The following is a 27,927-nucleotide window of genomic DNA, read 5'->3' as shown; positions in this document are numbered from 1 at the left end:
CAAATACAGCACAGAGCAGCTGCCGACCCTAAAGCCCATTCATGACTTAACATTTGGTGGAATGAAAAACACCATTGAATGTCAAGTGAACTGTAAGACGAGCAATGTCAGAGGTGTATGATCTGACGCATGAAAATAAGCTGTTGCCACAACTCCCGACCCCCCTCAAAATCCAGGCAGCCTACCGTAAATAGATCAAAGCACATCTGCTTGGCTATCCAGCAGCCACGCATCTCTAATTGCAAACTGCACCTTAATGGCTCCGAGCGAGCCGTCGGACACTGAGCGGTTTGGACATGGCTGATGCTGAAGCATATGAGCGGAGTGTTAGCGTCTGTAATCGCAGGACAGTGAATTCTCTGGAGCTATGTTGACGGGTGTCTGCTCTCCAGCGGACTGAAATAGATATCACAACTTCAGCCCAAAGGATGGTGTGTCCCGAGGGGTCGGTGCTGACCCCACAGCTGGAATTATGAGGCAGTGCTTGGAGGAAGGCCAGAATTGACATTGTTTGTTTCTAAAGTGGCATTACTGCTAAACTCTTCAGGGAAGGAGTTTAGTGGCATTTAATCCCAAATATTTATGCAAGAAAAAGAACAGAAGCCAAAGGTGTCAAATTGGGTCCGGCCGAGTCCGAGTTGGTCTCGGCTGGATGGATAAGCACGGCGAGTGACAGGAGAAGCCTCAAGTTGGCCGCTTGTCATAGTGTGACACTGATTCAGCCTAATGAGCGTTGAGCTGTCACCGCACATCTGCCTCGCACTCACTTGTAGAATTTGGCGGAGTCCAAAAAAACCTGCTGCTAAATGCTGGAACTCAAGGCGACCAACACCTCGCTGAGCAGTTTGCTAGAAAACGTCCGATAAGCCTACTTAAACTGGAAATTCAAGATAAAACACATACAAATAAGCTTTGGTCATGCCTCAGCATCAGAATGACCAGTTTCCCTTAGCAAACCTCAAATACCTCACTGCTCATTGACTTTACTTGGAAGATGAAGCAAAAGTACTTCATTTCAATAGACCAAGTACCATCAACCTCAGAGATTGAACCGCAATAACTGTGACAGGTGAGAACTGGGTGGCTAAATTAGTTCCAACTTAAATTTTTGGTGACTTCAATGAAAATGTATGCTTTAATGACATTGCAACTTTGTTGCAAATATACAATCTATTTTGTAAGTCTGCTTAAATACGTGAAGCAGACATGATGTTGGGAACTGTTTTACAACATCTCATTAACCATACATGTCATTTGACAACCAAGCCGTGTTAAGCAACAAATACAAGATTCTGATACTATCAAAATATTTATTGTATTCCTCATAAGAATAGAGCTATTGTCATATAATTTTTCTTTATTTCCAGTATGGCTAAATGTTCCATTTAACTGGAACTAACAACTCTAATCGTAAAGCAACTAACATTCACGTTAAAACCAAAGGGGGTGCGATAAAGCTGCAACAGAATGGTGAAATCATTGTCAGCATGCCCTAAGGAGCCCAACTTGCTTACATGGTAAATTAACCTTACAGGTAAATTGACCATCCTCCATTGACTTGATGGCTAACAAGAGCCCACAGTTTAGTTAATGAAAGGTTAGCATCATGATGCTAGTCTCACACTGATGCGACGTGACAACAAGACAATAAGCGAGACTGTACGCCCAGTAAGGTGATAACAACAATCCGCTAGTCACGTCTGTGATGTGACGCGAACGGCACGACGACGGCGGCGGGTCCACCAATCTGTTTCAGATGGAGCTGAAAAATTCCTCGTGGGCATCCTCGTGGAAAATAGCACAAAGGTTTACCAAACATCATTGTGGCGGTGGCACCAATTATTCTTAATCAAATCAAACGGCTTCAGCCCAGTCCGAGAAACACGTTGATCACTTCAATGACAGCAACTGTCAGTCTGCCTCCCACCAAAGAGAAGAAGCTGTTGGAATAATTAGTCCATGCCCTGTGAATATAACAATAATACAACAGCCTAGATGACATCCAAAATATGCACGTCGCCTTCAGATGACCCGAAAAGTTGCCGCAGCTCGGCCTACGGAACAAGCGGGATATTTGGCAGTCACAAATCAATATTGATCAAGCTCAGTCGTTAAGTTGAAAGCAAATTAGTTTGGCCTCATAGTGTTGTCAAAATAATTGCTACCGATAATGGTGTATCAGGGACGGGTCTTTAAGGAAATAATCTAGTGCCAGGGTGTCAAACTCATTTTTTTTGCGGGCCGCATTATGGTCATAGCTTCTTTCGGAGGGCCATTATGACTGTCAACCCAAATAAATGTATGAGCACCTCATATTATATACAGTAAAAGCTACAAAACAAACTGACAAATAACTCGTTTTCTAATCAGACGAGTAAAAACTGGTCAAATATAAAAAAAAACAGATATTAAAAGTGAAGACAATTTGCAATTCTAGTAATGACACACGAATTTGATGGACAATTTGTCTTTGCGGGGCCACATAAAATGATGTGGCGGGCCGTATCTGGTCCCCGGGCCTTGAGTTTGACACCTGTGATCTAGTGGATTCCTGAAGTAATCCGCTCACCCAGACACTGGTACAACTTTAGTCGAGCACTGAGCACCATGAAGAGAGCTCCAGCCCTAGAGAAGTTAGCCCGGCCCGCAAGTTGCTTTTGAAATGTCAGTGAGCTATGCGTCCTGCAATTCATATTAGTTATTGTAACTCACTGGATTGTTTATTGATGCACGATACAAGCGAGGGCCACCATTGTTTGGCTAAATCTTGGGAACAAAAAGCCAAAAAATAACAAGTTATCAGCGTAATTACCTTAGTAAAGACGAGCATGTTTTTGTTTTTGTAAGCCAAAACTGAATGAAAAAAAAAAAGTCCTCATTTTTCCATTTCACTGGTGTGTGAAAAATGGCACGGATACAGAATACGGGCAAAGCGACCATCTTCAGAGGGAAACTCAGAGCTGTAATAGAGGTGGGATGATCCCTGTGAGAGTGAAGTCTGCAAGGCCAGGACAAGGGATATAACATTTAACACTTTTCTCACCATGTTGCAGTTGGAGGCAGCTGTCGCTGTCTAATGGGTATTTTTTTACATCCCACCAAATTCTGCCGCTAATGTCATCTAATTATTGCAGGAGGCCAAATTGCTTTGTAAATGCACACACTGTTATGGCACGATCCTACCTGCACTATATTTTGAGTAAAAGGCGCTCTTGTTATGGCGCTGAAGCAAAATATTTCCCAGGATCTCTGATAAAGACAAAACTGTTGGGAGAAAATCAACAGATTTTTATTTACAGATCATCAGAAGTGTTACGCTCCAAAAGTCGAGGTAACATTCAAAATTGTCCCTAATGAGATTCCTTCCCATTTCTTCGGTATGTTGTTGCTGAAAAGATCTTGACTTAATCCCCTCAAGCCTGATAGGTGCTGTCTTGTAGCCGACCCGTGAACCGGTGAAAGACAGAGGCAAGTGAAATGACTGTAGATCACCTAACGTGACGAGCTAAGTCGCAAATCCGATGTACAAAGCTGAAAACGAGGCTTCCAACCTAAATTTGGAGTGCAAAATAAAAATACTGGGCAAAAGCTTCATTACGTATACCTGCCTGCACAATACAAACGCTTTACTGTATGTCCAGACTATGACACAAGTCATTATGAATGGAGAAGTCTTTCCCCAAAATAACACAAAGCTGCTTAGCAGTGAAGCTGACAAGCAAAGTGTGAACAGTGTCTACATGGGAGTGTGGTGGTACAGATGTCGGAGAGTGTTGCCCATAGGGGAGGGGGGCTGCTGGTGTGGTGATGATGAGACCAGACACGAGCCACATGAGGCCACCCTGACAATGTGCCCTGCAGTATGTCCAGCAGTCTGCTTTTGTGCATCTGCGCGCGCACACACACACACACACACACACACACACACACACACACACACACACACACACACACACACACACACACACACACACACACACACACTATTTGACGCTTTTTAAAATTGTTTTTAGTCTGAACTTAAAAAAAAAAAGAATAGTGAAAGGATGAATAGTAATATTCCAAATTTGAATGCAGCAATATTATTTATGTTTATTTTTACACTTTGCTTCTATCTATCTATCTATCTATCTATCTATCTATCTATCTATCTATCTATCTATCTATCTATCTATCTATCTGTCTGTCTGTCTGTCTGTCTGTCTGTCTGTCTGTCTGTCTGTCTGTCTGTCTGTCTGTCTGTCCATTTATTATGTGCAATTCCTTGGGTTTGCCTACCCTCTAGTGGTATCATGTTTAATTGCACTTTTATGGTCTCACCATACCATTTGTTTTAAACTTCAGTTTAATATTTGAATACACATGAATAAAATAAATTTTAGCCAATAAATTAATCTGTGTACATTAAAGCGAGAACTGAGAAATGTAGAGTTAGCCTATTTGCTCAAATGGGTTACTTCAAATTTTCTGGTTTCCTCAATTGTTTGTTTGCGTTAGAAGCTTTGTTTAAATTAGTTGCTTTGAGTTCTTTGCTTAGCCTGGTTATTTAAGTGGATGACACACAATAACAGCAGTAGCCACTGTTGGCAGAAATATAAATGAGATCTTAAATTCACAGTCTCTAGATCTACATACGCGTAATCTAGTGTAACTTATTCAAAATCCGTTTTCCTAACAAACTTTAATGGCCTTGCCCCCAACACAAACAAAGTGACATTGTTTTAATATGGCAACAGGGAGGATTGCTTCGCACGCGATCTACTTTAGTAACAAAAAAAAAACAACAGTCTAAATTTGCCAAGGCAGCGTTTGTGGAACCATGCTGGTGTCTGCACACATGTTGTGGTCACCACAAGTCAATTCCAGTTTGGGTCAGCAACACAGCAGACTGGTCCACCTCCACCACGAGGGTGTCCTTAAAACGATACACCCTCTGGGGAGGTGTCCTGTCTAGGGCCACAGTTGCACCATTGACTATTATTGTATAATTCTCTTCAAATCACCCTTCTGACCTCACCCCCCACCCTGGAAGTCCACCCCTGCCTTAGCCAGCAGAGAAAGGTCACATTTCTGAGATGTGACTTCCATACTAGTTCCACGCTGAGTCGTCACTTTCAATTTCCTGAGACCTTTCACGTCACGCACTCATCAACCTAGAAAGACAACCACACACGCACACAACTCTCTCTAACACTGTTCTTAACATGAATGAGACTAAATGCATCTTTGTCCATGACATCTTGCCCTGAATGTGACCTCAAAAGGTCGAGCGATAACCACACCTGACTGCTGACAATGTGTGTGACCTTTTGCCGGTCCAGAGGCCATCTATTTCGATTACACTAGCCGTGACAACGCTGGGCGTGATACTACATCACACCTATTTATGGCTTCTTAACTCATCCAAGCTGTAGTACAGTAATCAAATTGGCTAACTCAGGGAAGTTGTGTTTGTTTGTTTGTCAGGAGGCTTAGGGGGGGGAGTACAGAGGGGCAAATTCGGATTGAACTCGGTTGGTCTTAGTGGAAGTCCGCACTCTAAAGTGCCTGACGACACGTTTCTCTGTCCGAAACCAGGATGTTGTTTGAGAGCATTTATTTGTTTGATTGGTTATTTAGTTTGTTGGATTAAGCTGGCAAGTTCATTTGTTCCGGTTAGTTACGATTTTTTCCAGGTTGAAAGATAGTTCTATTTGTTCTTCTTTCGTTCTGCATCAAATAGGATCTTATGGAAATTCAAAACAACTGGAGAGGGTTTAGTTCCTGGAGGACAATTGAACTTCTTGTACAACAACCACAGCTAATTAAAATCTTGCTGAAATGCAGCTCGGAGAGCTGAACCAGGCTACAGCGCCGCAAAGTTATCACTTTATGAATCTAGTGTACATCTTTTGAATCTTTCTCAGAAGTCTGAGCTCTATGTTCATGTCTCCACTCGCTAGTAAACTATGGTACACCACAGGATGTTCGGCTCTGGATGGAAATTCTTAAAAAAAAAGCAAACCTTTATGTTCTATGCACCACTTCTGAGTGAACATGAAACCTCAAGTTAACCTCTCGCAAGCACATGTGCCACACTGTGTGCATGCACTGGTTGGCACAGTGTGAGCCACACACTGCAACTACCACTACTACATTGCATTTATACTGTGGTAGTTTGTTCATTTGAGGGTTTTTTTTTTTACTTGCTTGTCTATTTAGCTTGTTGTAATTGGAGTTAAGTGTCTAGTTAGTTTTGAAATATTTTTTTAGGTTGTTGAAGTTTGTTGGGTCACATTTTGTGTGATGATTAGTAATGAGTTGAGTTTGAAATCCTTCATATGTTTCTGAGATTTTTATTTGTCTGTTCTTTTTAAGTTATTAGTTTGTCTGTCGGCTCATTTAAGTTGGTGTTCATTTGTTTTGGTAAGTTGCTTGACAGTGGAGTGTAGTGTAGTGTAGTTTCGAATAGCAATTTTGTTCCAATTAGTTTGATGGCGGTTAGTTTGTTGGAGTCATGTTTCCAATTTTTAAATTAGCTAGTTATACCTTGTTTGTTTGAAGGACTTATTAGGTTGTTTGTTGGACTTGTTTTAAATATTTATTCCATTTAGTTTGTTAGCCTCATTTGATTTTGTTGACCTGTTTTTTGAATTTATGTTGTCAGTCAAATTGTTAGTCAGTTTGAGTTTAGATCATGGTTGTCTGACCCTACATTCGTGCTGTGACCTACAAAAGTAGAATAGTATCAAAATCATATCATTCCCAGACTAAATCTACATATTAAAAAGACAGAATAAAGATTAGAAAGTCCTTCCATCCATTTTCTGTACCGCTTGAAGTGAAGTTGAAAAAATAAAATACACATATCTTATTAGCTAACATATTGAAACTTGCAATGTAGTGTAGTCTTTTTGCAGTCTGCGGTATATCAAAAAGCCTGGTTGGTTGTATGCGTGACATGAAAAAGCAGCGATGGAAACCGAGAGCTCCACAGATGGGTTTCCGGGTATCACAACTCTATATGTCATGAGGGGAAGTCCGTTGATGTTAATTAATTGTGGTGCTTGACGCATTGTAAACTATTTTTCCCACTATATCTCCATGGCTGCTGGCAACGGCACCATCGGTGATCAGAGCAGCTGTGATGTGCTCGTCCACCAGCAAGCCGCCATGGTTCTCGTCCCAGTTTTCTACTCTCTGGTTTTCATTTTCAGCTTGTTCGGCAATGTTTTGGTCCTGGCGGTGATCTGCCAGGGACGGCAGAAGTTAAACTCTACCGCTGTATATCTGCTCAACCTGGCCTTGTCGGACTGCCTGTTCACGCTGACACTACCGGGCAGGATCGTTTACTACATCCGCTGCTTTGACTGGCCCTTTGGTGACCTACTCTGCAGGATTAGCACACTCCTCTTTTTCACCAACACATATGCAGGTAAACAGGACGGCCAATGCTAAAAAATGCTTCTAACATAAATATGGAATCGGAACATTCAAAACATCTTCTAATGCAGGGGTGTCAAACTAATTTTTGTCGCGAGCCGCATAGTTTCCTTCGGAGGGCCATTATGACCATCAACAAATTGATGAATTAAGTTTGAAACGGGAGACTAGTAAAAACTGTTTAAATATTTTTAAAAGATCATCGGTAACAAAAATTACTAGCAATATCTATTTTTGAAAAGCGAAGACAATTTGTAACTTTAGTATTGCCACGTGAAGTTGATGTACAATTTGTCTTTGTGTCATGGAAGGAATGGAGCTGGGCGACCAAATGCAGCTTGGACCAGGGTTTATTGAAGGAACTCAAAAGACAAAACTATAGATGCTAGGGACGTGAATAACTGAACAGAAAGACAAGATAAAGACAAGATAAAGACAAGATAAAGACAAGATAAAGACAAGATAAAGACAAGATAAAGACAAGAAAGACGACGACAGACGAGAGAGGAGAACAATCCCACAGGGAGTGACACGCAGACAGGACTTAAATACATGACAGGTAACAAGAGGCAGATGACGGCGAATACATGGATCGTGAGCACAGGAGGGGAGGGGCGAGCACACAGACACGCAAACCAAAACTATGACATTAAAACAAGGAAACAAAATGTGACAGATCTTGACACTTTGAAGGCCACATAAAATGATATGGCTAGCCCTATCTGGCCCCCGAGCCTTGAGTTTGACACCTATGCTCGAATAGCTATGACTTTAAAATGCAACTATATGTTACCAGAGAGAGAAAGAAAAAAAAAAAAAACGTCATAAAATCTGCATCTTCCATTATTCATTTTCTCAAGTGGTTAGTTTTGTAATTTGCTTCTGGTAAAGTTTACAATGGAGTATTACTTCCCTCAGGTATTGGCTTCATGACCTGCATCAGTCTGGATCGCTATCTGGCTGTGGTACACCCTCAGCGGCTGCACTGCCTGCGTCGGGTCAAGATGGTCCGCTGGATCTGTTGCTTGGTTTGGGCTCTAGTGTCCGCTCAGGTTGCTCCTCTGCTGTTCCGCGACATGCTGCAGCATCACGAGGGCAGACGGACCTGCATGGAGTACTTCAACCACAATAGCTCCCTTTGGATGCCGTATTTCCTGATCTTGGGATGTGTCATCTCCTTCTGCTGCCCGCTTGCTGCCATCCTGGCCTCCTACGTCAGCGTCCACCTGAAGCTGCGGGCGGCAGCCGAGCAGAACCCCGCCTCGAGAAAGAACCAACGAACCAACGTCATCATCCTCCTCATCCTGCTCACCTTCATTGTGTGCTTCAGCCCGTACCACCTCAACGTGATGCAGTTCATGTGCCGAAGTATTCACCATGAGGTCTCGTGTGAGGAGCTGAGGGGCTTTAAGTTGTCTTCCCAAGTAAGACATCGACCGATTGGCCATCTTTTTTCACGGATATAAGATCAGTTTTTCCGATACATACTCACCACTAGTAATAATAGAAATAATGATCATCTTGTTACAGATTACTGTCTTGCTCATGAACTTCAACTGCTGCTTGGACCCGATCATCTACTTCTTCGCCATGAAGACCCACAAGGAAATGTTGAGCCTCTTTAAGGACCGCCTGTGCCCTTCCTCCAACGCCACCTCATCCGAAAGAGCCAAAAACACCAGCAGCAACAGCTGAGAAATCAACACAGCGTAATCCAGGGGTGTCAAACTCATTTTTTTGGCGGGCCGCATTGTAGTCATAGCTTCTTTCGGAGGGCCATTATGACTGTCAACCCAAATAAATGTATGAGCACCTCATATTATATACAGTAAAAGCTACAAAATAAACTGACAAATAACTCATTTTCAAATCTGACAAGTGAAAACTGGTCAAATATTTAAAAAAATGATTTTAATAATAGTGAAGACAATTTGCAATTCTAGTAATGACACACAAATTTGATGCACAATTTGTCTTCGCGGGCCACATAAAATGATGTGGCGGGCCGTATCCGGCCCCTGTGCCTTGAGTTTGACACCTGTGGCGTAATCCATCAAGCTTTTATCACTACTGTTGTTTTGGTGCAACCTAATATTTGCTAAATATTTTTAATACCTTCCCTGTATATTTGGCAGAACACTTGTCAAAGACGCTTTTAGTACATTTGTGACAAAATTGAGCCAATTAAATTCAACTTGACAACATCAGTCACCTTCTTTACCTGTTTAAAACACATCACAAGCACAAAACAGAAACACTTTCCTGGAAGTGAGCGTGGGAGGATTTGACGAGAATGCCAATGCCACATCCTTATTTAACGTTCCTCTACACCCCTCACACACAAGTGCGTGTGTGTGGAGTACATGTTGGCACAATGCACCTGCCTACTTTTGTTTAGGTAATGATTGCACACTTTCTGTAAATCATATTCATTTCGCTTCTCAAATATCACTGTTTTTGTCTGCTTAATATATTTAACTGAAATTGCTGATCCGAACAACCAATGATTTATAAAGGAAAATCTTGAAAATGATCAGGGGTGCCCAAACTTTTGCATATGACTGCACATGCATATGTAGATAATGCCCTCTATTATTTCTCAACAGACATTTTAGTCCCTGCCATTTGATATTTTGCTGTCCTCCTGTGTCTTCTTGCAGTAAGTGCAAGCTTCTTGCTCACTGAGCCCGTTAACATCCACCAAAGCGGTAACGCCTCTCTACTGCCAGAGCATGGCATTGTTTCCCCAAATACTGCCTCAAAGTCCAACAGGAACTGCACAATCATGCAGATTCATCCATTCTCTGTACCAATTGTCTTCATAGGGTTGTGGGTGAGCCGGAATCTATCCCAGGCGATTTTGAACTGGTCGCCAGCTAATTGTTGGGCACATACTGTATTAACAGACAACAAACATTCGCACTACGATTCACACCGAGGAACAATTCACGAGCCTTCAATGAGTGATGGTTTTTGGAAAAAAAAAGAGGAAGCCAAAGAGCCAGAGGAATACTCTCGCAAGCACTGGGAGAGCATGCACAGTCGACACAGGAAAGATTCAAACCCCAAAACTCAAATTTGTGAAGCAAATTTCTCAACTACAATATACTTGCATCACACGATCATACTAACCAAATGCCTGTGACATGTCCTACCACTATATTGGAAGAACATTTGCCTCACCATACTATAATAATACTAACCCCGATTTAACGGACACGGAACCAGGACCCCCCATATTCAAAGGACAGAAAATAGCGTCCAATCGACTTTGTTACCAACCAACCAATAGTTCCTATGACAAATTGCACAAAAGTTCAAACTACCATCAGGAGTGACATCGCAGAAAACTTCATCATACCTCAAGAAAACATTTAAAACAATTAAGGAGAGGATTCCGTTTTTCATTAGATGAAAAAGCATCCTCACATTCAAAGCAGTAGCACCTGCCACACACTGGGCAGGAGCTGTTGATTGACGGTCACACACACATACCAGCTAGCTGCAAATGAAAAACTCCCGGTGTTCACACCAGCGTACAATTGATGATGCCATGTATGATCATTTTATTGAACCACAAACAAGGCACAATGATCAAGAAGGAAGCGTATTTCCCTAGCTGCTTTACTTTTATTATAATAACCTACTACAAATAGAATAAAAGTTTCTTCAATTTGATTTAATCTGGAAGGATTTAAGATAAATTCCCACCTGTCATCTGAGAGTTTTGAGGTGCTGTTTTGTTCGAAACAAGGAGCAAGCCACAGTCGCTTCCTGTGCAAATACTGCAATCAACCGCATCTTGAACTAATCAGCTCAGTGGCACGCTTGTTTATCTGTGCATTGCACTCACTAACGTCAGTCATATGTCGTTAATACTAAGAACTGTCACAATGAGATGAGATTGTGATGAACATTTGCTCTAACTGCATTCAGTCAGGATAAACATGACATACTATATATATATATATATACACTACCGTTCAAAAGTTTGGGGTCACAAAATTGTTTGGGTGACCCCAAACTTTTGAACGGTAGTGTAAATATTATTATAATAAAATATTATGAATTAAATATTATAAATTATATCTTATATTTGTATAAGATTATATATAATCTATGAATATAAGTATACATATATATTATAAGATTTTTTACACAGAAGATTATATATATAATCTATAAATAATTATCTAAATAAATATATACGCTACCGTTCAAACGTTTGGGGTCACCCAAACAATTTTGTGACCCCAAACTTTTGAACGGTAGTGTATATATATATATATATATATATATAGTATATACACACACATACACATACATACATACATACACGCATGTATACCACAAAAGACGCATTAAAATGGAGATATTTCAACAGAGCATTTCCTTTGACATGTGTCTCTTTCACAACAGGATGTGCGCCGTAACGATGGGATGGAGATGCTCGGACGCATGACCTCCCATTCACTTTGTCATCACTAGCATCATAACTTGTTGCATGTTGAAAATCCGAAAAGCGGTGTGAGAACATACTTTTCCTAGGGCATTGTTGTGTAAAAATAGATCAGGCGGCACAGCGGGGCCATGCGCGGCCTGTCAGCGAGGGGTAGGACCGTCGGAGAGGCCCCCAGTGAGTCACAAGCACACGTCTCGGCCATGAGGAAGTCAGAGCGCTTCCTCTGCCTCTCCGCCGGACTTGTTTTGAACAAACGACGGTTGCGCTCATTAACACAGAAAATACAACCGCGACAATTGTAAGCACTTAACAAAACAGTCCCTCCCACTTCCCAAACTGTACCATGTCAAATTATCTTGATTTTGGGCCGGATGGCATCATGGTATCCAGAGTTTTTAAGAACAACACCCACTCACACTAAGTATATTTGGTGCACTTACACAATGTACAAAAAAAATAAAATCACTGCAAAAAGTGTACCAAAAAAAGTCAAGACTTGACAGACACATTAACACATTTTTGCTCCTCTTATTTATTATGTTATTTGTTTATTTATTATTTATTCATCACTCTTATTTATTCATTGTTTGTGCCTTCTTGTTTTTCTTTTTTTTGTGTTGTTTACTTGTATGTATATTGTGTACTATGTCTTGTCACCGTGGGATAGTGGGAACGTAATTTCGATTTCTTTGTGTGTCTTGGCATGTGAAGAAATTGACAATAAAGCAAACTTTGACTTTGATTATCACTTCAATCATCTCGAGTGATGTTGAGGGAGCATTTGTAATTCTCAGCAAAAAGCATGTATACTTACTTCACTGGTTCTTCTATATCAAACAATTTTCTTAGGTTCATTTACCTGACATGTTTCGGCGGGTTCTTTCGCCTTCATCAGAGTCACCCGCCGAAACATGTCAGGTAAATGAACCTAAGAAAATTGTTTGATATAGAAGAACCAGTGAAGTAATTGAAAAAGAAAAAACAAGATGAACCTAGTACAACAAGCATGTATACTGTTAAAGTTGGACATCACAAATGACATCCTTTGTGCGTGGTGAATATCAGTTGCAAGGGAAGTGATTCACAGATGTGAAAACCACAGCTATTAAACAACAGGTCCATACTCGATCAAAAATACAAATTAATGCTTAAAAGCAGTTGAAACTTGTCCATATATTGTGTTTTGGTGAAATCTGGTTTTGTTTCCAAATAAAGTGTCTCAATGTGTTTTGTTGCTTGGACATTCTTGACACTTAACAGTATTGGAACTTTAGATTTGAAAATTATTAGCACAATTTTAAAATGAAAATAGCTTAAGTAACAGATGCCTTGTCGACAGGCAAACATACACACTGCTCCGTCTGACACTTTTTTTTAAAGGAAACGTGGAACTGGCAATGTGGAATAAAATATTTTGACTGGGCTACATCATTCGATACATACTGTGCAAAGTCATAGTTTTTTTTTTTTCTAATCTATAACCTGTAAACTCAAGTACTGTACCATAATGGGTGACTTTTTAAAGGAAAAACCTGAAATCAGTTTACTTTTTCAAAGATAACTCATAAAATGAATAGATTTGTTTTGTCTTCATTTGTGATAAATACACAACATTTAACCTCACATTTTTGTGAGAGAGGCATTAAATATGTGGGGAGAAAATGGATCTTGGTCAATCAAAATATTCAATCTTTCCTTTGCAGTGTTTGCACATCATTAAAGTGGATTTGAAACTGAAAATCACAGAGAATTTGATTGTTGAGTAGTGATTTGAGTAGCGTGGCACAGATTTGATGCAGCTGTAACCAGCTGTAAGCAAAGTGCACAAACAAATTGTAATGAACCACTAGTTCTTCACTAACTTTCAGGATTAGTTCTAATTATGGTAAGCACAAGTAAGGATGGAGTTGGAGGGTGGTAGTGAAGTAGTGGATGGGGTGGTGCTGGGTGGGTGGGTGCAACAACAGGATATTTTGTCACCATGGTCACTGGCAGCAAATCAAAACGTCTTGTTTTATGCATGTGGCGCGCAGGAGGGCCAAGTGAAAGGGAAGCCCTCTCGTTGGGTCTTACGTTTGGTGCCATGTGCGGTGGAGCCAAAGAAGAAACCGCTCAACTTTGAGGTAAGCTCACTTCTCCTGCTTAGATATTAAATTCTACATAGTCAGTTATGGAAGGTACTATAATGACATTAGTGGTATGACCAAACTTTAATACGTTTTGTGAAAAAAGAACAGATTAACTTGATGGCAGTTTCACATCACTTTGGCCAGAAATTTAAAAGTTTGGGAAATAAATGTGATTTGTCAAAAAACATGAAAGGTGTCTTTCACAATTGGAAAGTTAAGATGTTAAGTTGAACTCTTAAAATATGCTACAATGCTCTGAATGTGCCAGCCAGCACAAAGAAACAGCAAGAATGCAAGCTCACTTCCTCGAGTGCAAGGCAATCTTTTTTGTTCTGCTGCTACGTCGAAGTTTGCTCAATATTCTGACCTAGTTTGGCTATAATTGGATTCAATTATATATATATATTTTTTTTTTTTCCCAATTGAATGAAGAAAAAGTAACAAAACCGAATGTATTTCTTATATAAATACATAAAATGAGAAATGGATACAAAATCTATTGTTGGTTTTATGATAAATTATAACTGCATTCAATTTGGATATACATTTAACGGTCATTAAATATGCTCTGGACTCACCTAGGTGAATATCTGTGATTAACGCAATATCATTTTTAACTTTTACCATTTTTAACACACTTTAACATTTTAACACAAATGTATTGGAACACAAAAAATGAAAGCATAAAATGCAGGAGAAAAAAAATAAATGTATTGTCTGCATCTTGTATGTGTCTTTAAAAGGCCTGGTGGAGTGGGACGTGACATCGGTGGGTTTTTGAGTGTCTGGGTGTAAGCTGTGGTCCACCACAGATGTATGGACATTTTGTTTATGTGTTTTACTGTTCTTTTGTGTGCAAAAATAGCTGAGGTGGCTGTGGCTCACTTTATTACACGCAAGGGAATTGCAGTATGCGAGTATACTGTAAACTCCCCTAAAACAAAACAAAACAAAACAAAACAGATTGCCACGATAGAGGGGATTTTCACAATGGACAAGTAGTTACTGTACATTCCATAAAATAATCTGCAATCAACCCGGTGAGCACCAGTGGATTTTGAAAGTGAGGAATCAATGTTTGAATACAAGAGTGCTGAATTCCAAGGCCACTATTAGATTAGCTATTTTCACCAAGTACAACATTTCACTAGAATGTCTACCACCAAAACCTAGAAAAGCACTAATATCTGCCTCTGTGTTCTGAAGTATGGGCTTTGAATCTCTACTTTGGCATTCATGTGTGGAGTTGTTGTTCCATTTTTTATCAGATACCCCAGCTCTCCTCCACATTCCCAAAAAATGCTTGGTAGATTTACTGAAGATTCGGATTGGTCCATAGGTGTGATTGGGAGCGCGACAGGTTGTGTATTTGTTCCCTTTGCTTGACTGGCAACCAGTTCAGGGTGTGCTCTACGTCTTGCTCAAAGTAATCCCCAGCAACTCTAAGCAGTCTACGAGAAAGGAAGAACGGATGTGTTGCCTCTTCATATTTGTCGAATTGTTACAGTCCAATGTCTACTGTTATGTCACAAAAATAAACTTTAACGGAAGCAGCTGTAGTCACGGAAAGGAGCAATAATTATGCATACTTCCTCTTTGAAAAAAATCTTTAGATCATGTGGGTCCATTTTGTTTTCCAAGACAAAGGGTAAAACACATGACTTTTTTTGACCTTTAACAAACACTGTTTTATTCTGTTTCACTTTCAAAGAATCACAACCCCAAGATGGGATCCACCGCTTCTCCTGTGATGGATGACCACAACGGCTCCACTTGCGATACCCTGTACGCCCACAGGAGCTACGCGCGTGTTTTCATGCCACTCGTCTACTGTGTGGTCTTCCTGGTGGGCCTGCTAGGCAACGCCTTAGCACTGCACGTCATCCGCTCCAACTTGAAAAAGATGAACTCCACCACCTTGTATTCGCTCAACCTGGTGATTTCGGACATCCTCTTCACGCTGTCCCTTCCTGTGAGGATCACATATTACGCACTGGGCTTCCACTGGCCCATGAGTGAGGCTCTGTGCAAAATCTCAGGCCTCATCTTCTACATAAACACCTATGCGGGTGTCAACTTCATGACCTGCCTGAGCGTTGACCGCTTCATCGCCGTCGTTCTGCCCCTGCGCTTTTCCCGGCTGCGCAATGTTCGCAACGTGCGCTACATCTGTGTCGCCGTGTGGCTGTTGGTCCTGGCCCAGACCCTCCCGCTTCTCGGCATGCCAATGACCAACGACGAACCGGACGGCTTCATCACCTGTATGGAATACCCGAATTTTGAGAAGGTAGACCACATTGCCACCATCCTAATCGGCGGCGTCTTCCTCGGTTACGTCATCCCCGTAATCACCATCCTGATGTGCTATTCCATCCTTTGCTCCAAACTCCACTCCACGGCGAAGGCCAACCACTTGACCGAAAAGTCAGGGCGCAGCCGTAAGGCCATTGGTGTCATCTGTTGCGTGTCCCTGGTCTTCGTAGTCTGCTACAGTCCCTATCACATCAACATCCTGCAGTACATGGTCCGAAAACTCGTGTCCAGCCCGGACTGCGCCGACCTCACCGCTTTTCAGGTGTCGCTGCACATCACGGTGTGTCTGATGAACCTCAACGCCTGCTTGGACCCCTTTGTTTACTTCTTCGCCTGCAAAGGTTACAAGAGGAAACTCCTGAAGCTGCTGAAGCTGGATGTCAGCATATCTATCTCTAGCGTTGCCAGAACTTCACCCGAAATCTCTTCCAAGGACATTATTGAAGGCAACAAGATCCCGCTCAGCGGTTCCGCTTTGGGCTCAACCAACGAGCGTCTGATGGAGAGGAGATCGCAGCTGTACGTGTAAACAAGAATAACGGCGGGATCCAAGCAAAGACTTTTCAGGCCATAGTCGTCCGATAGAGTGTTTTTAAGGTGTCATCATGGGCAACAGATGTTTTCTGAACAGCTTAGAACTTTGATGGTTTACCTCTCAAGAACATCCCTGTGAAAACATTGTGCAATGACAGCAACGAGTAAACATTGTACGAGCATCGACCAACTTCAGGCTGTGAACTCTTTGCCTGTATTACTTAATTTTTGAATTTTTAGCTGCAACTTCCAGAAGTATGAACATTTAAAACTGTAATTAGCAATTTTTACGTAATATGATCCTATTCACCGTCACACAGTATTAGCTGTCCATGTCGTACATTCCATAGCAACAGACTGGAGAAAAATGGTGAAGAAGAGATCAGATGCATTACAGACGTAAAAATCGGAGGATTGACAATCTTGGTGATGGTGATATGTTTTCATTGACAAAGCGGACCGGGGAAAACCTTTGGACATATTTCACGCTCTATATATGACTAGATGGAATATGAAGCCAAGATATTATCTAATATTGAAGATTTAAAGAGAAAGTTGCTTGGGGGGGGGGGTGACACGACAAATGTTTTGAGTATGCGGGATTACTATCAGCTTTCGATAGTTTCGAAGTGAATTTAGTGAGATGTTGCTTTCTAATTGAGTGGATGTGGTTATCATGACATAATTTTACTGTAGGTGTTAGCACGCAGCTAGAGCCAAAACACTCTCTTCATGTATATTTGCTATTGTGAATTGAAAAAAGCCTGTTCAACAACTTTGGAAATAAAGTTATGACAATCCTGTGTCAGTTAAAGATTTTTGAGCAATTTATAATATGACCAAGATCTTGGTGTTTTTCATTATCTGGGATTTACATCAGTATCAACATTTTCTTTACAAGCTCTTATAATTGTAATTTTTGCAATCAGAAACCTCCTTGGTTTCTTTTAATCAGAAAATGATCTTGGTAGCTATAGCTCTTTTTTTATTATTATTTACTTGCACTCTACTTGGGTACAAATCAAAATTGTAATTGGTTATCCTGCAAAGAATTACAAAATGTTGTCACATTGTTCTGGTTTTGAAAGTGATCTAAAAGTATCCACAATGTGTGACAGAAAGGCATGAGTCACATGATGATGTTGAATTACCCAACATGTTACATCATTCAAGTGTCAAGTCAAGTCAAGTCAAGTTTATTTGTATAGCCCTAAATCACAAGCAGTCTCAAAGGGCTTCACATAGACAAAAATTGACAATTATTCTCAAAGCATCCCCTGATCTTAAGTGTGACTAAATTGTATATTGGGCATCATCTTTGATGTCCTTGGGGATTACAAGAGGGTATAAAGCGCACACACAAATGATTTGATATGAATATTTGTGGCTGTCTCTCACTCATAATTGTGTGATAATTTAAGTCAGTCATGAGCAATAAACAAGAGTTGGGAAGCCACAGCTGGGCCCTCCAGGGGCAGTTTTAAAAGTTGCGTGCCTCGGTCAAGGTCACATCAGCCATGATGAGTGCTGAGGGATGTCCCAATGTTGTTCCTGTTGGTCTGCACAGGATCTACTCTTTCATCAGCAACCCCGCTTCTCTCCACCCGCTTTGGGGCCAAGGCTAGCTCGAATCATTAATTTAAATAAGGAGTGTTTGTATGCACTACAATGACGACTGACAACCTTAACCTTACTTAAAGATGCAGGTGAAGGTCCAAACATTTGGATACTATTTTTTTTCCTGAATAGCTGATATATATATATGTGTGTGCGTGTACATATATTTAACTTTAAACAAATAAAATACCTACATTTATATAATTTGATTTACTGTATAGTTACATATTAATTTAATTATATAAATTGATAAAGTTAAGATACATATATTTTGAAATGTAAACATTATATTTCAACAATAGTTCACTTAATTGTTTGATTTCCTTTTTACATTTTGTCTCATCTCATCATTAGATGCAAAGTATCCCAATTATGATATTTACTATGTATTAGACCTCTATGAATACATACATTTATGCACTTTTAAAAATAAAATTTGTCTTCCTTGTAGACGCTACAGTAATATATATTTTAAAATTCAACCAGGTTTTTGCTGGTTGCGTTGCAGTAATTACACTGAGCCTCTAGAGAGCAGTATATACCAGAGGATGAAGGAAATTTCACCCATGCATGTCATTTGGGTGATTGTTGTGGCTTGTTAGTCAAAGCAATCATCTTTTAAAATAAAAGAAATAGTGGAATAATGGAAATAGTATTAGAATGATAAACCGCTACAGCAATTTATTTGTGGAGTGGAATATTTAGTAAAAGAAGACAACATGACAAGTATCAAAGGGATTTAAAAAGAAAAAAAAAAACAAAAAAAAACAGAGCTGACAGGTTGTTGTCATAACAACATATTGCTGTGAACACAAAGCACCATCTGCTTGGGACCTTTTTAAAACTCATTGAGGGGACAAGTCGATAGATAATTAGGAATGAGATTGAGGAGCTCCCATATAAATAACAAGGATATTGAAAGTACGTAGGCATTTAAATGAAGCTGCAGCATCAAAACAAGCTGTGTGCAGAACATCTGCGTGGCCCCGGAGGTTGAACCGTTTCGAATTTAACTCACATTTTAGGGAAAAGCACAAACATAACACTATAGCATCTCTTGAGACTTCAGATCAGTGAGCATCTTAAAGCGGAAGTAACCTCAAAAATTGTCTTTAATTTGTTGTATGAAGCCCTACTGGTCTAAATAAGACTGAAAAAGTGGGGGTCATCTTACATTCGGGGTCTAGACATTATACTCATTCACAACGCCGGAACACTTTTGCACACTTTAATGAAGAAAATGATCGTAGGTATCAGATGAGTGGTTTGTTGGGTCGGGCGCGCCACTCTGGCTAAACACACTATCAATTTGGAGAGCTTGTTTTTGTTTTCAGTAAGACTACAGTATTTTATTCAGAGTACTGGGGTTATGCAATAAAAAGTAGGATATGCCTACAGTTTTATAGATCAGGGGTCCCCGTTTTTTCTTGCGCGGCACACCGGGAAAGTCACTTTGTCATATTCTGATGAACGGCATATAAGCAAATCAAAAGACATGATTGAGTATCTGATTTAGCATTTGTTATAGTATTAAAGATAATAAAAAATATTTAGTGGAAAAGAAAACATTTTCCAGTTTTTGTTGCACGAGTGTACTGTGCTTTAGTAAAACCTTACTGGTTGAAGCCTTCCAAGTGGGCACGATTATCCACGATTGTGAAAATGTTTCTTATAGCCATCCATCCATTATGCAAACAGCTTTGGGCAATTGCCTATGGGCAATTTGGAGTGCTCATTCAGCCTAACGTTAATGTTTTTGGAATGTGGGAGGAAACTGGAGTACCCGGAGAAAACCCACACAAGTACATGCAAATTCCGGTGAAAGGTCAGTGCCGGATTCGAACCAACAACCTCTGCGCGTGGACGTGCTAACCAGTCGACCACCATGCTGCCCATGCTTCTTAGATGAATATCTCAATTTTATTGCAAGTTAGAAACACGACTGGAGAGGTAAACCGTTCATATTCTAAAGAAATAAAAAAAATCTATTGGAGTAAATTGTCCAAGACCGTTAACAGGTGGAGCTTATTGATACTCCAGTCTTTATTAGGCCTCCATTGCCCATCTCTACTCTCAATTAAAATGTGCATTAAACGGGCTGACCTTGAAGTTTCACCTCAGGTAGACTCTGTGCATTCATTAAGTTGCCACTGTGCTAAAAGAAAAAAACAAAGCAACAACATTTTGTAGCACCGGCTTGAAGTGTCTATTACAGCCGTCTTATTTCTTGTTTATATGGCAACTGCCTGAACATCCTGTTTTTAATTACTTCTCTGCTGCAGCAGATGCTTCTCGCCGGCAACCTGCTGCGGATGACTCCCCCGAGAGCTAATAGGCTGTGACAGACCCCACTTTTCCAATCAATAACTCGCCCTAAATCTGCCAACGCTCTGCCTGCCAAACACAGCGCCCCTGCTTCTTATGGCGCATCATTTTCTTTAAAGGGGGGCAATTGCGGATGGTGACAACAGACACCGCAGAGGGAGAAAGTACACGCAGAGGATGTGACATCACTAAACTTGCGCTTCCTTATATTGGCTGCTGGATGCTCAGTGGTGCAACAGAGCATTTGGGTGATTGTTGTGGTAAGCTGCAGCTTTTTGTGATCATTTGTGCCATTTATTATTCTTTATAAGATCTACTTAGTGTTTTTTTGTATTAATTGAATTGAATTTTTGACCCACAATTATAATATCTTTTGGGCTTTGCAATGGTGTGTTACCTCATATATCTGTCAGCGCACAGTACAGAAGATAGTAGCAGTGATGCCATCACATGATTTCTTATGAAGGCCCGGAGAAATAATGTCACTTCCACATTTTGCGCCACCACACTACTTTTATTTTAGTTATTTATTCTTTTTAACTTGTACAGTATGCAGACAAGAAAATATTTTTGTAAATTTATCATACAAATATACACGTCTTCTCACTGTCATTACTTTGTTCTATATTTAAGCGTGAATGATGCACTGTTTCGATGTGAGGTGGAAGATTTTTTTTTTTCCATTTAAATAACTTTCAGTTTCATGTGGAGTTCCACAGCAAGACATCTTCCTGTATTTTGTGGGCAGAAACCCCCACTTCATTATACATCGACATAGAGAAGTAACTCTTTATACGTGTGCGTATATATATACGTGTAAATGATCAAATATATATATATATATATATATATATATATATATATATATATATATATATATATATATATATTTGATCATTTACACGTGTCATGAATAAGTGGGGCAGGGCGACCAAATGCAGCTTGGACCAGGGTCTATTGGAGGGAAGGGAAGTGGGCAAGCAAAGAGACAGAGACTTACGGACAGCAGACAGGCAAACAGAAGTCCACTCGGACACGGAACAGAATCTGACCGTGAGCCTCCACACAAGACCAGAGGGAAAATGGACGAGCAGGACAGGAACACTAGGCCCAGACACAGATCGGAGACAACAGTAGACACCAACAAGGAGGAACACACATGCAGGGTTTAAATACATGAGGGAACAGGTGACAGATATTACGGTAATGGAGGGGTGTGGCTGAGGGACGTTGCCGGCCGAGCGTGCTCTGGCACGGACGGCGTGACAACATGTCCATTTGTTTTTTCTCAATATTTTTTGGGGTCAGGTTGACATGATCCGGACGTCGTGGCCAACTGGTTGAGCTTTACCAAAACTCATTGCAAATATTTTAAGCTAGGTAAACTCAATACATTACATATTAGGGATGTTACAATTCACTCAAGCCTGAAATCAATTCGGTTTTTGATTTTCAGTTTGCTATTTCGATTCATTTTTTGGGGATGAAATCAATGACTCATTTTATAACCAAAAGATGTTTTTATATTAACAAATGCATTTTGTCCTTATTAAAACAGGAACCTTTTTCCTTTTATATTTTACATGTTATTTCCCTATCAAATATTAAAATCAAGTTTGAACCCTTTGGACTTTTTATCCATTATGTAGTTTTGATCTGACCAAAAAAGAAACTGCATTTTCTTTTTTATTCTTATTTGAATGAGATTACAAACAAAAACGTTATGAGTCACTTTTTAATTAGTCAATTGAATATAGGGAGTATTGACTGATTGTTCACTGATTGTTTTGTGTTTATTTTTCACTGTAGAATACACTCTTCAGTATGACACTGCTTCCAAACTCTTCCCAGGCGTGGCTTTTGGTTGAGCACCGTACATTAGGCCTGGTCATCTACAGCTTCATTTTCATCATTGGACTGGTCGTCAACACGACAGCTTTGTGGGTGTTTGTCTTGACCACCAAGAGGCGAAGCTCCGTAAACATCTACATGATAAACGTGGCACTAGTGGACCTCACTTTCATCCTGATGCTCCCCTTTCGCATGGTCTACCTCCAATGGGACTTCTGGCCCTTCGCCGACTTCTTCTGCCGTGTCTGCGCCACTTTCAATATCTTCTACCCATGTATCGCTCTGTGGCTTTTTGCTCTGATCAGCGCCGATCGCTACACAGCCATCGTGCACCCCAAGCACAGTAAGGAGCTGAGGAACGTCACCAAGACAGTAGTGGCCTGCCTCGGGGTCTGGCTCATGACCTTGGCCGGCACCGCATCCTTGCTCTTCTTAGATGACGATCCCGATGTCATTGGCAACTTCACCACCTGCCTCAAAACGGTAGATTTTGTCTACCTGCACCACAACGATCCGGTCAATTTCACGCGAATGGCATTTTTCTTTCTTTTGCCTATCTGCGTTATGATAGGTTGCTACGTAGTCATCGTGTACAAACTGCTCTGCGGGAACGCTTCCAAACTCAAACCCAAAGTGAAACGGAAGTCCATCCGCATCATTATCACGCTAATCGTGCAGATTCTGGTGTGTTTTGTGCCGTTTCACGTATGCTTGTTGCTCCATTTAGTAGGGCTGGACAAAGATGAGGCATTCAGGACGTGGGCCGTGGTTTCTACGTTCCTCATGAACACGAGCACTGTTTGGGACATCATTCTCTACTATATTGTCTCCAAGCAGTTCCAGGATAGGGTTTTTAGTGTGATCCTGTACCGTAACTACCTGCGAAGCGTCCGCAGAAAGAGCATGCGCACAGGCAGCATGCAATCTATGAGCAACGTGACGAGCGCCATGCTTTGAAATAACAATGAAATACCAAATGTGAATTTTCAAACAAGTCAGCAAGATTCAACACATCTGCTGCACAGATCTGAGTTTCAATGAAGACTCTAAATCACAGGTGTCAAACTCAAGGCCCAGGGGCCAGATACGGCCCGCCACATCATTTTATTGGGTTTCCCCAATTTAAATCAGTGAATTATGGGCACAATTTCCAGTTTGAACCTGAATTGACATTTTACTGTATTTACATAATAACTGGTTGTTTCTTTAACAGTTACAGACTGAAACAATATAGGAAGTGTTCAGAAACATTACCTGACTAAAAGCTTGTGTCCGTCATACATGAAATGATACCTGATTTTTTTTGTGACACTCTAATGGTTGTTGTGATGCAAGCACAAAGTTCAATACGCTCTGTGGGCTTTCAGTCCACAAAATGAAAGGTGACCTTTTCAAAATAAATAAATTCATTTTTCTGGTTTCTTATCTGTGGGTAGGCTCTGGAAAGTGTACCATTTCTCACACCTGCACCCGGGGTGCATGTTCAACATAAATAATCTTTGTTGACACAGGTTCAACTTTTTTGTTACAACAACCACCAACAGTGCAAAAACTTCCCAAACTGTGCACATCTTTGAATACTATGGGTATTAAATTGTTTTGTAATGTAAACATTTTTTTTTGTAAAAAAAAAAAGGTTCCCTTTTAGGTTCCCTTTTTTTTAAAAATTAACTTAACGAACTACCTCATAAAAACTTTGATCTTACATTTTTGACAATTGATTTAAATTTGACAATAATTAAGTGATATGAAATTGGTCATCGTCACAGCAAGACTTATGTAGTAAATATAATAGCCAGGTGATGGCAGCACAGCACAGATAGTTGTCATCTACCGGATTGTACATCAAGACAAAGAAAACTTTCTTCATATCCAATTGGAAAAAGTGGAAGGGTGGATGTATGTATTTATTTTACTACGCCAAATGGAGGTTGTTAACCTCCGCGGCCATCACAACAATGCTGCAGCAAGCATGTTATTGATTGCATGTTAAATGATTCAGACACTCAAAGTGCATTTACAGTAACATCATCAGGAGAGGTCAGTGAGGCTAAGAGACAACGACATGAGAACTGCCAACTGGATTGGATGCTTTTCATGTGGGAATGCAATCATTGTACTCCTTGTAGGTGAATGGAAGAAGTGGTTGCATCAGGTAAAAAAAATAAAATGAAAAAAAAATCTCTATCGACCAATTTTCAGGTTTTGTTGAGTAATATTCATCCAATCAATTTTGAATATTGTGAGTGTACCAAAAAAGCACCCATTCTGATTCAAATGTCTTTTTTTTAAACCTGATTTGGAGGTAAGTGGACTATTGGTTTAGAATGCTTTCACAAACTAAATGGGTCACGGGTGAGCTGGAGCCTTTCCCAGTTGACTTTTGGCAAGCATGGGCTACTACCTGGACTGGTCGACAATCGCATGCCGGTTACGACATGCAATATTTCAAAACAAGCTGGCCAGTTTCTGTCAAAGGAGTGGCCTTATCTTATAGCTCCACGTTGGTTTAAAAAGACATCACACTCATAATTTCTGAGCAAGTGTCAAAGATTGGAATATTGTTTTCAATCAGGGATCACCAAAGTGGTGCCAGTGGGGATCTTGGGGCTGACAAGGACCACATGAGTAACCCATGGGCCTATTATAAAAATAGCTCACCAGAAATGGGACAGTGTGATTTCCTAGGAATGTGGTAATGATTTCAAAATGTCAACATTGACAGAGATTTATAGAAATAAAGTGTTACATGTTGATCTATGTCCTCATTATTGAGAAATCACATGATCAGTGACTATTTGTCATTCTCAATAACATAAAGTAATAATAAAAATAATAACATTAAAGTTATCATAAATTCTTTGAGCAAATTTATTACTTGAGAAGTAATCAATACTCAAAAAAACTCTCAGCTTCAAAGAGGTTGCTGTTATCTTAAATCAGAGAAAGAATTCCTTCACTTGTTAAGTGAGGACACACGAGATCTATAAACGTGTATTTTAATTTTCGTGATCATTTGTGATACATTTCCAAAACAAACATACAATAGCAAACTAATAAGACAACCACTGTGAAGTCACTTCAAGTGGGTTTCCAAAATGTCCACTCTGGTAGATTTACATTGTTTAATAAAAAGGAAGCCTACAAGCCATTCATCTTTAACACAAAGAATTCAGGGAAGTGCGGCCAATCACAACATGTGATGATAGGTTTACTGCCTGATGAATGACATGCAGATTTATTACCAAGTGGTCAAAGGTAACATGAAACATCTGAGGATCGTCTATCTGTCCCACCTGTTCGGCATCAACCCTGAAAGCTGTGATGAATGAGCCCAAGCACTCTTTCTTTTTCCATGGCAAATCCTCAAAATGATTATCAAACTTTGACACCATGCAGATGCAACAAAGGTTGACAATTAATTTGAGTTCCACTTATGGTGGACGTGTCTACCAAATTTCATGTCAAGTCATGTGATTAATATTGGGAGTCAACTTTTCTATCTTTCTAAGGTGTGCAAACGTTGAGGTTCAATTCAATCGTCGGAATAATAATAATGAACACAACACCTTCCGCGAAGAAGGGGAAAGGGCACGTCAAGAGCAGAGTTATTGCATTTATACGTTTCTGCGAGTAAGGTGCACCTAAAATGTTTTTGTCACACTTAATCAAGCTGACCTTGTGGCATTTTATGGCAAGTCTTAAATCTTCACTACTATGCCCCGGCTGCAAGTAATGACCAAAACTCAAAATCTTACCAATTTAGCCTCACCAACCTGTTTCGAATGCTCACGGTGACATATGTACATTCACAGGGGATAGGGATTGAGTCAAATTCACAAATAATCGATGCCCCCCCCCATAAAAAGGTTTGTAATTGTGTATCGATATTAAAAGATGATGCCAGAGAGGATCATAAAGCATCAACCCCATAATAGATTGTGCGTTGCTCAAGTTTGGTATCAGTCAGACAAACTCTCTAAGATAAGCTTTTCTTTAAAGAAATGGTAAAAATAACACTAAAATACAGTATTTTCTCTGAATAAAAATAGCAGACCTCCTGGCAATTTTCAAGCATAGTTTCTTAAAGTTTTTGTTGCCCAGTAAAACTGACCTTGAGGGTTGAATTGAAGGGGAAAAAAAAAAGCCTGAGCTCTCATCTTGTGGCGCTGAATAAGAATTATTGTCAGTTATCAAACTTTCCGTAACGCCCGACCCAAAACTCAAATCCTTCACAATTTAGCCTAGTTAATCTGTCCAGTATATACTATACTATAAGGTGGTTAACATTTAGAAGCAATTGTACAAAATCTCAAAGATAAGTTTTGCTTAGTGAGCATTATCGATTTAAATAGGACACCGACTCTGTTTCGGGGCATGGCTTTTGAATCTGTTTTGTGGGTCAAACATGACTAACAGAACATGTTTGAAAGTGAAACAGGTTTCCAGGCCTGCAATTTCAAGATAATTATGAGCCATCAACCAACATTTTCACCAGAATGAATGCATCTCCAGAATTTGGTGACTTTTGGAGTATTGAGCCCAAGAAAAATATCAAAAATAATATCAAAGCAATTTCAGAAGGTCTTTACCATATGTCCCGGGGCCCTAAAATGGCCTTGCAGCTTGCAGCAACTGGCATTTTAAAACAATTAATTTTCCTGTCAAATGGTTGTGATAAATTATCCGGAAGCTTTAGCCACTGTAATTCTAAATCTTCCTCAACAAGTCCCTTAGTTGTCAAGAAATTAATGGAAACAAGATTGTCTTTCATGAGAGCTGATCTGACAAACACGACAGCCAGCTGCTTTCTCATACATGCCTAAAAACACTCAACGTTAAGATGAAGAAAAAAACACACAGGCAGAATACTTGTATTTTTTTCTTCTTTCCTACCACTCGTGTGGAGAAAACAAATCAGGCGACGAGCGCGCTCGGCCATCTGTTTTGTTATTTGATATGTGTGAATACGCGTTGTAATGACTTTGTTTGCGAATCAGCGCACGAGAGCTCTCTCGACGTGGCGGAGTGTTCAAAGCTAATCATATAATTGGAGACAATAGTCGATGACAAATGGAGACGCTCCAGGCTGCCAGCTGGGGAAGTGGATTTGTAATCATTGTCAAATCATATCGTTGTTGTTTTTGTGTGTGTGCGTACGCATGTGAAGACGCTTAATAGAGTTTACCGTGATGATCGCAGACGGAGCATTTGTTTCCCAAATGTCGGCAAGCTTATGTGTATAGTCATTAAATGTGTTTTTTTCTTTTAACA

The 27,927-nt window shown here is 40.2% G+C and overlaps 3 protein-coding genes across 3 annotated transcripts; all 3 read left to right on the top strand.

Moving 5' to 3' along the window:
• Nucleotides 1-6,992: 6,992 nt before the first annotated feature.
• si:ch211-184m13.4 (uncharacterized protein LOC798560 homolog) lies at nt 6,993-9,227 on the top strand. The gene is made up of 3 exons (XM_037239428.1): nt 6,993-7,414; nt 8,341-8,846; nt 8,953-9,227. Exons 1-3 carry the CDS (start codon nt 7,084-7,086, stop codon nt 9,115-9,117), a joined length of 1,002 nt encoding a protein of 333 aa, XP_037095323.1. The 5' UTR covers nt 6,993-7,083; the 3' UTR covers nt 9,118-9,227.
• A 4,609-nt stretch (nt 9,228-13,836) lies between these two features.
• Nucleotides 13,837-17,663, top strand: gpr183a (G protein-coupled receptor 183a). The gene is made up of 2 exons (XM_037239765.1): nt 13,837-14,007; nt 15,725-17,663. The coding sequence occupies exon 2, from the start codon at nt 15,740-15,742 to the stop codon at nt 16,853-16,855; it is 1,116 nt and encodes a 371-aa protein (XP_037095660.1). The 5' UTR covers nt 13,837-14,007; nt 15,725-15,739; the 3' UTR covers nt 16,856-17,663.
• A 3,300-nt stretch (nt 17,664-20,963) lies between these two features.
• Nucleotides 20,964-24,078, top strand: gpr18 (G protein-coupled receptor 18). Its single transcript, XM_037239766.1, has 2 exons — nt 20,964-21,062; nt 22,612-24,078. The coding sequence occupies exon 2, from the start codon at nt 22,627-22,629 to the stop codon at nt 23,608-23,610; it is 984 nt and encodes a 327-aa protein (XP_037095661.1). The 5' UTR covers nt 20,964-21,062; nt 22,612-22,626; the 3' UTR covers nt 23,611-24,078.
• The last annotated feature ends 3,849 nt before the right edge of the window (nt 24,079-27,927 follow it).

Source organism: Syngnathus acus, chromosome 21 (genome assembly GCF_901709675.1).
Source record: "Syngnathus acus chromosome 21, fSynAcu1.2, whole genome shotgun sequence".
Lineage (NCBI taxonomy): Eukaryota > Metazoa > Chordata > Actinopteri > Syngnathiformes > Syngnathidae > Syngnathus > Syngnathus acus.
Note: the sequence above shows the minus strand (reverse complement) of the source record. Positions and strands in the feature narration are given on the sequence as shown.

What these genes read in the sequence shown, in the direction of transcription:
- gpr183a (XM_037239765.1), top strand. Translation starts at nt 15,740, where the DNA reads ATGGGATCCACCGCTTCTCCTGTGATGGATGACCACAACGGCTCCACT.
- gpr18 (XM_037239766.1), top strand. Translation starts at nt 22,627, where the DNA reads ATGACACTGCTTCCAAACTCTTCCCAGGCGTGGCTTTTGGTTGAGCAC.
- si:ch211-184m13.4 (XM_037239428.1), top strand. Translation starts at nt 7,084, where the DNA reads ATGGCTGCTGGCAACGGCACCATCGGTGATCAGAGCAGCTGTGATGTG. An exon ending in TTTCACCAACACATATGCAG is followed by an intron (nt 7,415 to 8,340) that starts GTAAACAGGACG and finishes TACTTCCCTCAG; the next exon opens with GTATTGGCTTCATGACCTGC. An exon ending in GCTTTAAGTTGTCTTCCCAA is followed by an intron (nt 8,847 to 8,952) that starts GTAAGACATCGA and finishes ATCTTGTTACAG; the next exon opens with ATTACTGTCTTGCTCATGAA.